Here is a 16,329-nt window from a genome sequence, read left to right as displayed (position 1 = left end):
CCAAGATAAAGCAAAGCAGTGCGATAAAAACAACAACACAGAGTTACACATGGGATAAACAAAACATACAGTCAATAACACAATAGAACATCTATATACAGTGTGTGCAAATGTAAGTTATGGAGTTAAGGCAATAAATAGGCCATAGTGCAAAATAATTAAAATGTAGTGTTAACACTGGAGTGATAGATGTGAGAAGATGATTTGCAAATAGAGATACTGGGGTGCAAATTACCAAAATAAATAACAATATGGGGATGAGGTAGTTGGGTGGGCTAATTACAGATGGGCTGTGTACAGGTGCAGTGATCGGTAAGCTGCTCTGAGAAATGATGCTTAAAGTTAGTGAGGGAGATGAGAGTCTCCAGCTTCAGAGATTTTTGCAGTTCGTTCCAGTCATTAGCAGCAGAGAACTGGAAGGAATGGCGGCCAAAGGAGGTGTTGGCTTTGGGGATGACCAGTGAGATATACCTGCTGGAGCGCATACTACGGGTGGGTGTTGCTATGGTGACCAATGAGCTAAGATAAGGTGGGGATTTGCCTAGCAGAGATGTATAGATGACCTGGAGCCAGTGGGATTGGCGACGAATATGTAGTGAGGGCCAGCCAACGAGAGCGTACAGGTCACAATGGTGGGTAGTATATGGGGCTTTGGTGACAAAACGGATGGCACTGTGCTAGACTACATCCAATTTGCTGAGTAGAGTGTTGGAGGCGATTTTGTAAATGACATCGCTGAAGTCAAGGATTGGTAGGATAATCAGTTTTACGAGTGCATGTTTGGCAGCATGAGTGAAGGAGGCTTTGTTGCGAAATAGGAAGCCGATTCTAGATTTAACTTTGGATTGGAGATGCTTAATGTGAGTCTGGAAGGAGAGTTTACGGTCTAACCAGACACCTAGGCATTTGTAGTTGTCCAAATATTCTAAGTCAGACCTGCCGAGAGTAGTGATTCTAGTCGGGCGGGCGGGTGCAAGCAGCGTTCGATTGAAGAGCATGCATTTAGTTTTACTAGCGTTTAAGAGCAGTTGGAGGCTACGGAATGAGTGTTGTATGGCATTGAAGCTCGTTTGGAGGTTTGTTAACACAGTGTCCAATGAAGGGCCAGATGTATACAAAATGGTGTCGTCTGCATAGAGGTGGATCTGAGAGTCACCGGCAGCAAGAGCAACATCATTGATATAAACAGAGAATTGAACCCTGTGGCACCCCCATAGAGACTGCCAGAGGTCCAGACAACAGGCCCTCTGATTTGACACATTGAACTCTATCTGAGAAGTAGTTGGTGAACCAGGCGAGGCAGTCATTTGAGAAACCAAGGCAATTTAGTCTGCCAATAAGAATGCGGTGATTGACAGAGTCGAAAGCCTTGGCCAGTTCGATGGAAGGTGGCTGCACAGTACTGTCTTTTATCGATCGCGGTTATAATATTGTTTAGGACCTTGAGCGTGGCTGAGGTGCACCCGTGACCAGCTCGGAAACCAGATTGCGTAGCGGAGAAGGTATGGTGGGATTCGAAATGGTCGGTGATCTGTTTGTTAACTTGGCTTTCAAATACTTTCGAAAGGCAGGGCAGGATGGATATAGGTCTGTAACAGTTTGGATCTAGAGTGTCACCCCCTTTGAAGAGGGGGATGACTGCGGCAGATTTCCAATTTTAGAAAGAAAGGGTCCAGATTGTCTAGCCCAGCTGATTTGTAGTGCCTTACAGTTAGTGGGGGGGCATGGGCAAGTTGCATATCGCAGGGGCTGTTTGATGCTAATACAGTACACCATAGGATGTTTTTGTGCTGGTCAAGGGCAGTCAAGTCTGGGGTGAACCAGGGGCTATATCTTTTCTTAGTTCTGAATTTTTTTAAATGTACATGCTTATTTAAGATGGAGAGGAAAGCACTTTTAAAGAACAACCAGGCATCCTCTACTGACGGAATGAGGTCAATATCCATCCAGGATACCCGGGCCAGGTCAATTAGAAAGGCCTGCTCGCTGAAGTGTTTTAGGGAGCGTTTGACAGTGATGAGGGGTGGTCGTTTGACTGCGGACCCATTACGGACGCAGGCAATGAGGCAGTGATCGCTGAGATCCTGGTTGAAGACAGCGGAGTTGTATTTAGAGGGTAAATTAGTCAGGATGATATCTATGAGGGTGCCCATGTTTACGGATTTACGGTTGTACCTGGTATGTTCCTTGATCATTTGTGTGAGATTGAGGGCATCTAGTTTAGATTGTAGAACGGCCGGGGTGTTAAGCATATCCCAGTTTAGGTCACCAAGCAGTACGATCTCATGAGGATAGATGGGGGGGCAATCAATTCACATATGGTGTCCAGGACACAGCTGGGGGCTGAGGGGGGTCTGTAGCAAGCTGTAACAGTGAGAGACTTCTTTCTGGAAAGGTGGATTTTTAGAAGTAGAAGCTCAAACTGTTTGGGCACAGACCTGGATAGTATGATAGAGCTCTGCAGGCTATCTCTACAGTAGATTGCAACTCCGCCCCCTTTGGCAGTTCTATCTAGACTGAAAATGTTGTAGTTGGGGATGGACATTTCAGAGTTTTTGGTGGCCTTCCTAAGCCAGGATTCAGACACTGCTAGAACAGTAGGGTTGGTGGAGTGTGCTAACGCAGTGAATAACTCAAACTTAGGGAGGAGGCTTCTGATGTTAACATGCAAGAAACCAAGGCTTTTATGGTTACAGAAGTCAACAAATGATAGCGCCTGGGGAGTAGGAGTGATACTGGGGGCTACAGGGCCTGGGTTAACCTCAACATCACCAGAGGAGGAGTAGAATAAGGATACGGCTAAAGGCTTTAAGAACTGGTCTTCTAGTGCGTTGGGTACAGAGAATAAAAGGGGCTATGCTCACTTTCTTTACTCTTACAGTATTGACATCATATCTCTGTAATTGGCCCTCAGAAACAAAGGAATATCCACTCATCTAATTTGAAAGTGGAGTGCGAAGTGATCAAGTAGTATTGTAAGAGGGTGTTTGGAAATAATTCAAATTAACACTGTTGAGCTATTAACACGCTAATTGTGTATAGTTTTCTCTGCGTTAGCATCATAATTCTACATTGGGATGCACACACACACACACTACCACCATCATTTGACTGTGTTTACTGACCCCCTCTGCTGTAGAATGCTCTCCATCTCCCTCAACCACTCTCCTTTTTGTATAGAGAATCCCCCTCTCCTTCCATTTGTCTATCCTCCCTCTCTCATCCCTCGTTCCTCATGCATCCATCCAAGCCAGCCCGTCTCTATTGTGCAGCTCTTGTTTCGAGTGCGGAGCTCTAATGATTTATTCCTTATTTAAAAGCTGCATCTGCTATGGGTAATTGAAGGGTCCACTTCCTTTGAAGAAGACTACTGCTGATACACACACAATCACGCACGCACACCTACACACTCACACACGTGCGCGTACAGAGACATAGAGACAGGCACACATAAACACAGAGACACAGTCGTCACACGTTCGTACACAAACACACAGCCCAACTCAAACCAGAAGAACACTGCTATGCATCTAAATGTTTTGGGCCTTTTGTCCTTACAAGAACACTTCAAAATGAAAGGAGGGGCAGAGAAGAGGAGGGGAGGGGCACACGCTAGCACACTTCCCTCAAGTGGCATCAAGATAAACCGGCAACACAATGGAATGAATGGGGAATAAATGAGTAAGCAAACTTTGATTAGTGTAGATTATTGAAGGGTCCGTCCGTCGGTAACATCTGAAGTGCCTCGAGGAAATGTTTTAGATTCCCTTTTAGCAATCACAGACCCCAAATTGCACATAATTTTTTTTTTTTTTACCATTATCTTCTCGTGATGACGAGTGTTGTTCACACGACCATTTTTCTCCAGCAAAGCCCTTGACCTTTTCATAATTGGAATTTTCTTATGAGAGGACAAATTTAACTGTTACAATACGACTTTATTCCTCCCCTCAGATTGTGCATAATTGCAAATGATTGGAGCAATTATAATCGTATTGACCATGAACAAGTCACAGTGCTGTCGTCGTGGTTATGTCACCGATAAAGGTGAATTTGAATACAGTATAGCCTAGTGAATACAGTGGCTAGCTATTCAACATCACAATGTTAGTCCAGTGTGGGGATGATCCACTATATATTTGCTACTTTTATTATTTTACATTTAGTCTGCCCTCGGCTCGTAAATTATCTGAATCAACAATCAGACATATTGATCAACCTGATTTATTGTAGAAGTAATTAATCTAAAAGGCACATTAACATTTTAATAGGGCTCATGATCATACAGTACATTTTTATCTGCTTTCATTCTTTTTTGGCCTTGAAGTCGAGACTAATATTATTTCCCCACGCAATTCAGATGAAATACTTAGCCTTCCGGGGATCTCTAAGTGCACAGGGAAACAAATCACTCTTGCGCACTGCTCTCCATAGAGGAAGGATACGTTTTCCTTTAGGGCCTACCCTCTGGTAAAGCTTTGCGGATTCCATTCCTTAACTCAATTCAAGATATTTATTTAGGTAATTCGCCATACTGCATATGAAGTGAAATGTCATAAGAGGATTGAGACCCCGTCTCTGTAATTTAAGTGTGTGTGTGTGCGCACCCACTACGCTACATTAGGAAACCCTCTACTTTTTCATTTTCCAATCTAAACAGTGCTGTAGGATATGAGGAATCGAATCACAGAATAGAGCAGTAACATTATGAGTAGGTATGTCCCTTGATAGCCGTATTTCATCTTAGCGGTTGTCTTGGTAACTTGAGGGGCTGGAGGGTGTGTGTGGAAAAGGTAAGTGGTGCGTGTGTGAGGGTTAGCACCGCCGCTGTCAAGGCTCCATCTCATCTGGGTGCCACAGCCACATGCTGTTCCACCGCCGCCCCGGCCGCCCCTCGCTCCCCTCATCCAGATTTATTGTTTTATTCTGTCATGTATTCGCTTCACAGGCGGCCTAATCTAATGAGATTTAAGCCACTTCAATTTTTCATAGTACACCTTAGCGGTTTAGTCCTGCCTGAGCGGACCAGGTTAAGGACTTTCCCTTAAGGGCACTGCCACCCTCGCCCGTCATGGAACCCTCTCAGTCCTTCTTTGTGGGGTGGCTCGGAGGGCAGTGACACACTGGCACCCCTTTGATAGGTGTCGCAAAACCTATTTACTGGTGTGAATGGTCTGGTTCCACTCCAAAAAGGGCATTTGTCTTGTCAGTACATGACTTTGATACTGCAGTAGACAATATGTCATGTTATATTCATGGTACAGAGGTAGAGTTTGAGAATAGATATAGGCCCAGTAAATAATGCAATGTCAAATCCATATACTTACTTAGTTAGACCGCCTTTGAATTCCTCACGGAACACAGCCCATCAAATTCAAGGTAGTGCATAAATGTTTGTTTCCACCCTGTTTATGTAGTAGCACTTTAACATTTACAAAACAACATGTACAATTCTATTCACAGTAGTGTATAAAATATATATTTCCATTAGAGCTGGGACGATAAACCGAAAATGATCGACACCGACCATAGCGATCACTTATCGCAGGCATTTTGCTGATATTGTTCATTACGATAACTAGCCTATACCAGAGAAATGTGAAGTTTGAAATGAAATAATTGTGTTAATATGGGTGATTGTTAATGGGACAAGTGATGGCTACAACAATCAAACTAGTAGTAGTGGTTTAAAGGGTAATAAAACAAAATGTGGTGCACATTAATGTTATAAACTTATCGATCTATTTGTCGGTATTGCATCAGTTCATTTCTTTTTGTCCAGATCACCCAGTCAAATTTACATACTGCAAATACATAATTGTAGGGGACAGAACCACCTCAGTGTCAAACAAATCCACTTAACGGAAAGAGGGAAGTATGTGTATGCATTGACTGTGCTGTCCATGGTGCTGCATTCTGGTTGTGTGTGTGTGTGTGTGACTGTTCTGTGTGTGCAGTCTGTTACTGTTCTGTGTGTGCAGTCTGTTACTGTTCTGTGTCTGGCTAGCCTTTATTATTCCGTCTGGAACATTAAGTACTTTTTTGCACCCTTCAGATGTTGTGTTCTTCCAACATTTTAACCTTTGCGCAGAATTCCAGCCAGTGTGATCATCCCTTTGCTGCCCATCTAGTGGGAATCTTCTTGTTCACCCATTCAGATGTTTTCACCACTTATGTTTTTGCATCTTTTCCCCCCACTCTTCTTTGCCGCGTCCCTCTCTTTCTGCCAGGTACCTGATGGACGGAGCGGAGTCCAGCTCGGAGGGGAGCGACGAAGAGGAGGATGAGGAGAGGGAGGAGGAAAAAGAGAGGAGGGTGAGGTCCTCTTAAACCGTTCCATGACCTAGCAGTAGGACATGACATGACATTATTGCCTAAGAAAAAAATTAATCTGTTTCAAATAATTATTCTGATTTACATGATTGTATTTGTTCTATTCCCTCCCCCGTACTGCCCTCTCCCTCGTTGGCAGACTCCACAAAAGAGTAGGGAAGAAGAACGGCAACCCACTCCCAGAAAGGCCCCCATCAAGGAAGAGGAGGATGATCTGTATGGTGGCTCCACAGACGCAGATGAACCAGGTTTGCATTATACACGCTTCCACTAGAGCTGGGACGATAAACCGAAATTAGATTTTGCTACACAACGTTCCTGTAGATTGTTCTAAAACTATTATTTGGGGAACGGTAATAGCCTATGCATTATGTTGATTCCTGTTATAAAAGTATCTGCCTGTCCATGTTTCACTGTCGACTGCTGTCTCTCACTCCCCGCTGTGCGCACGGAGAAGCACAAGCATATGACCGTTGCTCAAAATGCTAATGCAGGAAAAATGTAGTTTTCAAAGCAACTACAGTTCTATACTGAACAGAAATATAAACACAACATGCAACAATTTCATTGATTTTACTGAGTTACACAGTTCATGTGAGGAACTCAATCAATTGAAATAAATAAATTAGGCCCTAATCTATGGATTTCACATGACTGGGAATACAGAAATGCATCTGTTGGTCACAGATACCTAATAAAAAATAGGCCAAAGGATCTTGTCACAGTATTTTTTAGCATTCAAACCGCCACCGATAAAATTGAATTGTGCTCATTGTCCGTAGCTTATGCCTGCCCATACCATAACTCCACTGCCACCATGGGGCACTCTGTTCACAACTTTGACATCAGCAAACCACTAGCCCACACAACGCCATACACGTGGTCTGTGGTTGTGATGCCGGTTGGACGTACTGCCAAATTCTCTAAAACGACATGAGAAAGGAACATTAAATTATCTGGCAACAGCTCTGGTGGACAACTCCCTCAAAACTTGAGACATCTGTGGCATTGTGTTGTGTGACAACACTGCACATTTTAGAGTGGCCTTTTATTGTCCCCAGCACAAGGTGCACCTGTGTAATGATCATGCTGTTTAATCAGCTTCTTGATATGCCACACCTGTCAGGTGGATGGAAAATCTTGGCAAAGGAGAAATGATCACTAACAGGGATGTAAACTACTTTGTGCACAAAATTTGAGAGAAATACGCTTTTTGTGCGAATGGATATATATATATACACTGCTCAAAAAAATAAAGGGAACACTTAAACAACACATCCTAGATCTGAATGAATGAAATAATCTTATTAAATACTTTTTTCTTTACATAGTTGAATGTGCTGACAACAAAATCACACAAAAATTTATCAACCCATGGAGGTCTGGATTTGGAGTCACCCTCAAAATTAAAGTGGAAAACCACACTACAGGCTGATCCAACTTTGATGTAATGTCCTTAAAACAAGTCAAAATGAGGCTCAGTAGTGTGTGTGGCCTCCACGTGCCTGTATGACCTCCCTACAACGCCTGGGTATGCTCCTGATGAGGTGGCGGATGGTCTCCTGAGGGATCTCCTCCCAGACCTGGACTAAAGCATCCGCCAACTCCTGGATAGTCTGTGGTGCAACGTGGCGTTGGTGGATGGAGCGAGACATGATGTCCCAGATGTGCTCAATTGGATTCAGGTCTGGGGAACGGGCGGGCCAGTCCATAGCATCAATGCCTTCCTCTTGCAGGAACTGCTGACACACTCCAGCCACATGAGGTCTAGCATTGTCTTGCATTAGGAGGAACCCAGGGCCAACCGCACCAGCATATGGTCTCACAAGGGGTCTGAGGATCTCATCTCGGTACCTAATGGCAGTCAGGCTACCTCTGGCGAGCACATGGAGGGCTGTGCGGCCCCCCCAAAGAAATGCCACCCCACACCATGACTGACCCACCGCCAAACCGGTCATGCTGGAGGATGTTGCAGGCAGCAGAACGTTCTCCACGGCGTCTCCAGACTCTGTCACGTCTGTCACATGTGCTCAGTGTGAACCTGCTTTCATCTGTGAAGAGCACAGGGCGCCAGTGGCGAATTTGCCAATCTTGGTGTTCTCTGGCAAATGCCAAACGTCCTGCACGGTGTTGGGCTGTAAGCACAACCCCCACCTGTGGACGTCGGGCCCTCATACCACCCTCATGGAGTCTGTTTCTGACCGTTTGAGCAGACACATGCACATTTGTGGCCTGCTGGAGGTCATTTTGCAGGGCTCTGGCAGTGCTCCTCCTGCTCCTCCTTGCACAAAGGCGGAGGTAGCAGTCCTGCTGCTGGGTTGTTGCCCTCCTACTGCCTCCTCCACGTCTCCTGATGTACTGGCCTGTCTCCTGGTAGCGCCTCCATGCTCTGGACACTACGCTGACAGACACAGCAAACCTTCTTGCCACAGCTCGCATTGATGTGCCATCCTGGATGAGCTGCACTACCTGAGCCACTTGTGTGGGTTGTAGACTCCGTCTCATGCTACCACTAGAGTGAAACCACCGCCAGCATTCAAAAGTGACCAAAACATCAGCCAGGAAGCATAGGAACTGAGAAGTGGTCTGTGGTCACCACCTGCAGAACCACTTCTTTATTGGGGGTGTCTTGCTAATTGCCTAAAATGTCCACCTGCTGTCTATTCCATTTGCACAACAGCATGTGAAATGTATTGTCATTCAGTGTTGCTTCCTAAGTGGACAGTTTGATTTCACAGAAGTGTGATTGACTTGGAGTTACATTGTGTTGTTTAAGTGTTCACTTTATTTTTTTGAGCAGTGTATTTTTTAGCTCATGAAAGATTGGACCAACACCTTACATGTTGCGTTTATATTTTTGTTCAGTGTCGTTAGAGGAGACTCACAGCTTTCTGTGAGTATATAATGTATTCCTCACCTCTTAATATTGAATTCATGGCACCACTTTACAGCCGGAGTAGGCTGTAGTTAGTATGGTTTTGATGCGCCTGCAGAGCGAGCGCGCCATTTGCAGTGAATAGGCCTACATCATGTAGCCTGGACCTAGGCCTGAAAAGTTTTTCGAGGACATTAACCTAATTAATAAATTAGCCTACATGACTATCTAGCAACAATATCATATTTAGAGTTAGCAATCTAGATAAGTGTTGAGTTCCCACTTTCTCAGGTGGTGAATAATATAGGCTAATATGCACAAAGATGTCGTCAAATTCTCTGAAGAGCCTAAAATAAATCTCATAATTCTGGATCCTATTTTGATAGGTTGCACATCAAAATATCAATCATGCATTTTTATCATATGCTACCATCTCAGTTGTCTTACTTGGCGCTGGGAAAATCATAGAGCCTGGCCGCAAATGTAAAGTAACTGTCCATAAAATAATACAAATAATGTTGTATTAGATATTGAGCAAAATAGTTACATTTATCGCAATATTACTTTTTGTCCATATCGCCCAGCTCTAACATACACACTGCCTAGGTTCAGACAGACAGATAGAATCACTGATCAAAATGTATTTCAACGCATCACCCCCAACCACTGTCTCTTGGTTTTTCCTTGGGTTGAATGTATGAATTAATTCATGCATGAATGAATGAATGAATACTTTAATATCCCATAGGGAAATCTGCTTGGCAACATATGGGACATTAAAATATTATTTCATGAATTAGTTAATTCATTTGTTCGATTGTTCTTTCATTCAAATGTTGTTGACAGCCTTTAATTGGAGGTCACTCCCTACGACTTCCCTGTTGAAATAAAGGTAAATAATAGTAAATAAACGTACTGCCACAGGAGATAGGCCTAGCGTTGAGGAGCAACTGCTAGCTAGGGCAATATGTCTGTAGTGCAGTTAGAGGCGCTAGCAGAGTAGTCTCAAGATGTCTTACTTGATTAAGAGATAGTCCTGCTACACCTGAGACAGAGGTGAGAGGAGGGATGAACAGATTGGGAAGGAGGTGAAGTATGAAAATGTATGCACTCATTACTCTAAGTCACTCTGGATAAGAGCGTCTGCTAAATGACTCAAATGTAAATGTAAGTGGACAGGGGATAGAGGAACTGGAGAGATGAGCTAAGAGAGTGTTCTTTTGACTGATGGGGGGGGGATAGAGGATTCAGAGGGTGACATGTTTATCATCCAAAACATTGAGGCTGTAGTCAAAACAGTAAGGATCACTTCAGATATTCAGTGCAGCACTCCTTTTTAAACGAACAACAGAACAGATACTCATTTGCGTAGCGGACATTATTCTGACCACTTATTTATACATCTGCATAAATCATTGTTGCCAGTTTTCTCGTGAGCTAATGGTGTTTTCAGCTCGCAACAGACAACTACATACTTTTGATAGCAGCTGAATCACACGTGTCAGAATGAAAGGACCCTGACACAGTGTTGGAAAGGGAGGAGAAAGGAACATACTCTCTGGCCATACTCCTTTCCAGAGACTTGTTTCGTCATCATTTCCTGCCAGAGCAATTATTTCCATTTACATTATTGCCATAAATGTTTTTCTACGACCATGTAGTGAATTAAATCGCTCGATGGGCTTAATACATTTGCTCAAGTAGCTAGCCGAGGAAGAGAGCGGGACTAACACCACTAAGACTGAAGAGGATGGAAATGAAAGAGGGTGAAATGGACAGAGGGAGCGAAGGAAGGAGGAGAGAAGTTGGGAAAAGACTGCTTTATTGAATTGCGTGGTGGGATGGACGGATTGACAACGCCGCCATTAAAAGGACAGGAAGAGAGGGATGCATGTTGAGAGGACAAGGGGAGTGAAAGGACGGAAAGAAACACTTGCGTAGAGCAATCGCTGCCGAGAGACTTGTGCATGATTCTAATTTCGATGGTAATGCGAGGCCAGGAGTAAGTGGTCCGGGCGCATTAGTGAGACGTGCACGTCTTTACTAACGCATCACATACCAAAAAACAGGAAAGGGGGAAGAAGAATGAATCGCGACTGGGTGCATCTCAATAGTCTAGAAGTAGCTTATTTTCCTTGTCTTCATCTGCACTGGTTAGAACATACATATTAACAATTTTAAGGAAACCTAGCCTTTAACAAGGGCCTAAGTACATGGCCTATTTATTTTGGAAGAGCAAAGCTTAGAGAGGAATGGGTGAAGCACTTAAGTTTCTACAGCATAGTATAGACTAAGTTATGACCTGATGTAGGTTAATAAGATGGTATGCTTCTGATGAAGGTTATGTTCTTCTGATGTAATAATGTGTTATTCTTCTCCGCTCCTATCTCCCACAGAAGATGAGTCTGGCATGGACACAGAGGATGAGCTGAAAAGGTAACTAACAACATCAATGAACATGAATGGATATTATTCATATTTGACTGGAGCATCTATACAAGTCTAAAACTCCACCATACTGAAATGGTCTTGCGTCAAACATTTCCCTCGAGCTCTTTCAGTAATCTGAAGATTGTTTTGTATGTGGGCAGAAATGTCTGGTTCTGTCAGTTGTATTTGTTGTGCGGCAGCACAACAGAATGAACAGGTGTGGTGTCTCTTCATTCAAGGACACCAGCAGAGCATCAGACAATAGTTTCATAACCCCCCTTTCATAAACAACTTTTCTCTCTCTCGTCGGCAGGGTGGAGAGCGCGAGTCGGCAGAAGAAAGGAGAGAAGGAGAGAAGGGAAGTGAAGGAGGAGGACCCTTTCGGGGGATCGACGGACGAGAACACAGATGCTGAGGCCGAGGAGGACAAGCCCATCCCTGAGCTACCAGGTCTGTCTGACCTTGTCTGCCTCTCTCTCTACAGTCTGTATAGTCTGTGCTGGCTAGCTGTGTCTGTCAGTTTGTTTGTTCTTGCTCATTGTTCATGTTATTCTAAATTACTAAAGTACTTTTCTGTCATCCACACTGGTTTTTCACGACGCTCACAAACGTTAAGTTGTCAAATTGCACACAATTTCCTCTCTTTTTCCCATCAGTGATGAACAATGATTACTGTAATGCTATGCAGGGAGTCTTGTTCTCATGCTGATCTATCATTTTTTTTTACTACCCTTTAGATTTCCTAACTGGAAAGCGATTCTTCCTCTACGGCAAGTTCCCCAACAATGACAGACGCCTACTCCTGCGGTACATCATGGCCTTCAATGGGTAAGGAGACGAAAGAGAGACTGACTACAGAATGAGAGTAGGGCAGATTTTTCCTATTACAGTAGTACTTTACTAGTACTTTTTGAGTTAATACAAGTGATCAGCGGATGAGGGCTTGTGTGTCGTCGTACCTTTATAAAACAGTGTTTGGATCTCAAAGACAAGACGGGTAGCTTTCTCTCTTTCACTCTTTCTCTCCCCTTCTCTTCCCCTCCCATATCTCTCTCCCTCTTTCTTTGTTCCTCTCTCTCTCTCTCTCTTCAGGGCGGTGGAGGACTACATGAGTGAGAAGGTCCAGTTTGTCGTCACTAGCGAAGGATGGCACGACTCCTTTGAAGACGTGAGTGTGACCTCCCTTTTGTTTCCTCGAAAGACCTCTTGATGTTAAACACACACACACCCACACACACAAATATGAGAGTGTGATACACAAGCAGGCAAGCTCACACACAGCACAAACATGATTGTGTAACACACACACACACACACACACTTATAAAGGTCTCTCATCTCTTTGTAAAGACAACAAGGTAATGACTCCAGGGAGGTAGAATGAAGTCTGCTGCTAGTCATCTATGTAAAGTGCTCCATTCATAGTCTGCTCACAAAAAGAGACAGAGAAATGCATAATGACATTTTCCCATTGAAAGGCTTAGAATTAAATAACATTGCCACTCTAGCTACCACATGTAAGTGAAATAAGTAGTACATTTTTCCTGGATAAATATTTTTATTTTTCATTTTAAATATTACATTTTAGTCATTTAGCAGACGCTCTTATCCAGAGCGACTTACAGTTAGTGAGTGCATACATTTTTCATGCATACAATATCCCAAAAAGAACGGATTCTAGGACATGGATTGTTTTAGGAAAGTCTTTTGATGAGCTGTTTACCTATCTCAGGGCCTTTTTTGTGCATCACTGATGTTTGATCTGATATTGGACGTGCGTGGTTAGTTGCCTTTTGATGTAGGTCTGTTACAGGGACATCTGTATTCCACACCAGCTCATTTGCAATGGAAAGTGCTTCTGCCAAGTCACGAGCTATTGAAATATATATGTTGTTGACCTATTTCTTGTACCATTTTAAATATTGGCTGGCAAACCCTCATGCGCTCAAAGGGTTCAGTCTCTGTACCCCTTTATTATTAAACCGATTCCCACCTCCTGACATAATTTCCTCTCTCTCACACTCTCTCTCATTCGCTCTCCCTCTCACACTCTCTCTCATTCGCTCTCCCTCTCACACTCTCTCTCATTTGCTCACTCTCTCTCATTCTCTCTCACACTCTCTCTCATTCTCTCTCCCTCTCACACTCTCTCTCTTTCTCTCTCCCTCTCTGCCACAGGCGCTGATGGAGAATGGTAATTTAAGCTTTGTCAAACCCACATGGATTTTTGCCATCAACGATCGGCAGAAGATGCTGCCATATCAGCCCTACACTGTTGTCCCTTGAGACTTGCATTTGCCAACGTGCACACACACACACACACACACAACGGTATTGTACCTGTCCAAAGGGTAGGAGAGGTGTACGTTGACGCCATAGACACTAGCTCTTTTCAGATCCCTAAGTAAATGAAACCAAGCCCATGACATTTTGCGACAAATGCCTTAACCTTACCTGAGGCCATCCAGAGAGCTGGATGAAATGGTTAACCTACCAGAGATAGACTTATCATTACCGGTGCACAAAAATAACTTGCCTATCTGTCTCTCTTTCAGGGCTTTTTAAAACTCACTTCACACTGTCTGTCATATTGCTCACCTCCACTACCTCAGGGTCTATGTGGAAACTCCAGTTATCACTCATGTCCTGAAAAGCCACTGGCTTTGATAGAGGGGAGTGTATTAGTGTTAGGAGCAACATAAAGAGACCTACGTGTAGCCGGAATGGCACCCTATTCCCTATAAAGTGCCCCATGGGCCCTGGTCAAAGGTAGTGCACTACATAGGGAATAGGGTGCCGTTGACAGATGTAAAGGTGTTTGTTAGTTATTTAAGGTCACTGACACTCAAGGCCAAGGGCAACAAAATATGAATCGAAAATAAGCCCTTTGTCCTTGTTGCTAGGTAGAAATATGAAATGGACTTCAAGGATTGGTTGGTATTCCTCATCTAACTCTTATTTTTCAACAAGTCCACTTTGACCAAATACATGGGATTGTAGTGTAATTTGTAGCATGTTATGCTGTAGAATTACGTGTACTTTTGTTTTATTCATGTTGTATGCTGTTTGAAATGTACACAGACTATTGTGTGTGAAAGTGTGAGGATCCAATAAGTCCTGTTTTTGCTTGGCTATTTTTGGAACTATATGATGCGTGTTCAGCATCCTTATTTTTCACGTCTAGATTTGAGATGTTTATTACAGTATCTTAGCTTTGCTTTCAGATTCTTCCCAACAACAAACAAATATTTGATTAATTAAAATAATGGATTTTAAATTAATTGCACACTGTGTTTTTATTGATGAACTAGACAGATTTAAGCTAATTTGATTGGACACCATCCTCCTTTCCTCTATTCATAATATCTGTAACCCTTCGCTTTTTCCATCCCTCCATTCTCTATCATCTCTGCCACCCTCCCCTCTCTTCCTTTAATCAGTTCTCCCCATGTTTTCCTCCCCTGAGTGTCTGGGTCCGCTGCTCTCCAGTCAAGGGGATTAGAGTAATGGAAGAAGAGCGAGAGAGGAGAGGAGAGGAGAGAAATGAAGTTTAAATACTTCATTCCATTTGGAGCCCCAGATTGATTCATAGATGTTTCAAATGCTTTTATTCATTGTATGGTCTCATATTCCTTTGACATATTTTACATGTCCTTGAAATAGAGAGACCGGTAGTTTGGCATTGTGCAAAGTAAGGCCCATTTCAAATCATCGTGTTCACTATACTGTTTTTATTTAGTCTGATATGCTATTTCTGATAGGTAATTTCTTAGTCCAATATTGACATTCATAGCTACATTCTGATGTACTTTATGTGCACCATACCTTAGTCAAGTATTCCTGTTAGTGAGTTGTGTATTAAAGTTCTCACACTATCTTTTTATCAAGCTCTACTTACTCCAGTTGTCAATGTGTAGGCTATACCATTGCCTGGACTACCCAGGGCACCTTACTCACAGTCTGTAAACTTGCTCTCTCATGGACTATGTTCCTATTCTCCACCCTTTTCCTGAAGTGTGCACTTGCACACTCCCTGTCACGGATTTTAAAGCATAGGATTGGTGTAAACATTGGCTGGAAGGAGTTTACACCATTGTAAAATCCATGCGAGAAAGTATGTGAGTGCACACTTTGGAAGAAGGGTAAAGAATTGGGACTCAGCCATTCTGTGTAGATCATATTATGCTCCCAGTGAGGGACATTGGTGAGGGCTTTGTGCATGGAACATACCAAAAGTCATGATCATTTTGAATGAGTCATTTACTGAGGTACTGTAATTGGATGAAGGGGTTTTGATTTGTTCAAAGTTCAAGTAGCAGAGAAACATGATAGACACAGAGAGGCTTAATGGTCTGCTTCAATGGAGATGGTTTAATAACCTTTCCAGATAGTGTGCTGTTTTATCATCTTAACTTCTAAGGCAGCGGTAGGCAACTAGATTCAGCCGCGGACCGATTTTTGTCAGAGCTGATGGTCTGGGGCCGCAACATAATTATAATAATTTGTACACTGCAAATTGACAAAGTAAGCCCAAAAATATATACAGTGAGGGAAAAAAGTATTTGATCCCCTGCTGATTTTGTACGTTTGCCCACTGACAAAGACATGATCAGTCTATAATTTTAATGGTAGGTTTATTTGAACAGTGAGAGACAGAATAACAACAACAATATCCAGAAAAACGCATGTCA

The 16,329-nt window shown here is 43.2% G+C and overlaps 1 protein-coding gene across 1 annotated transcript; it reads left to right on the top strand.

Annotated features, from left to right (window-relative positions):
• Nucleotides 1–6,230: 6,230 nt before the first annotated feature.
• On the top strand, nucleotides 6,231–14,682 carry LOC123484912 (DNA repair protein XRCC1-like; the record flags this gene model as incomplete). The annotated part of the gene is given in 7 exon segments (XM_045215688.1): nucleotides 6,231–6,315; nucleotides 6,473–6,581; nucleotides 11,605–11,644; nucleotides 11,952–12,088; nucleotides 12,376–12,466; nucleotides 12,731–12,806; nucleotides 13,817–14,682. Coding segments are annotated over 7 exon segments (646 nt in total), but the record flags the coding sequence as incomplete, so codon positions are not given.
• Nucleotides 14,683–16,329: the final 1,647 nt, after the last annotated feature.

Source organism: Coregonus clupeaformis, unplaced genomic scaffold (genome assembly GCF_020615455.1).
Source record: "Coregonus clupeaformis isolate EN_2021a unplaced genomic scaffold, ASM2061545v1 scaf0493, whole genome shotgun sequence".
Classification (NCBI taxonomy): domain Eukaryota; kingdom Metazoa; phylum Chordata; class Actinopteri; order Salmoniformes; family Salmonidae; genus Coregonus; species Coregonus clupeaformis.
The sequence above is the reverse complement of the archived record's forward strand: the minus strand, read 5'-3'. Positions and strand labels throughout refer to the sequence as shown.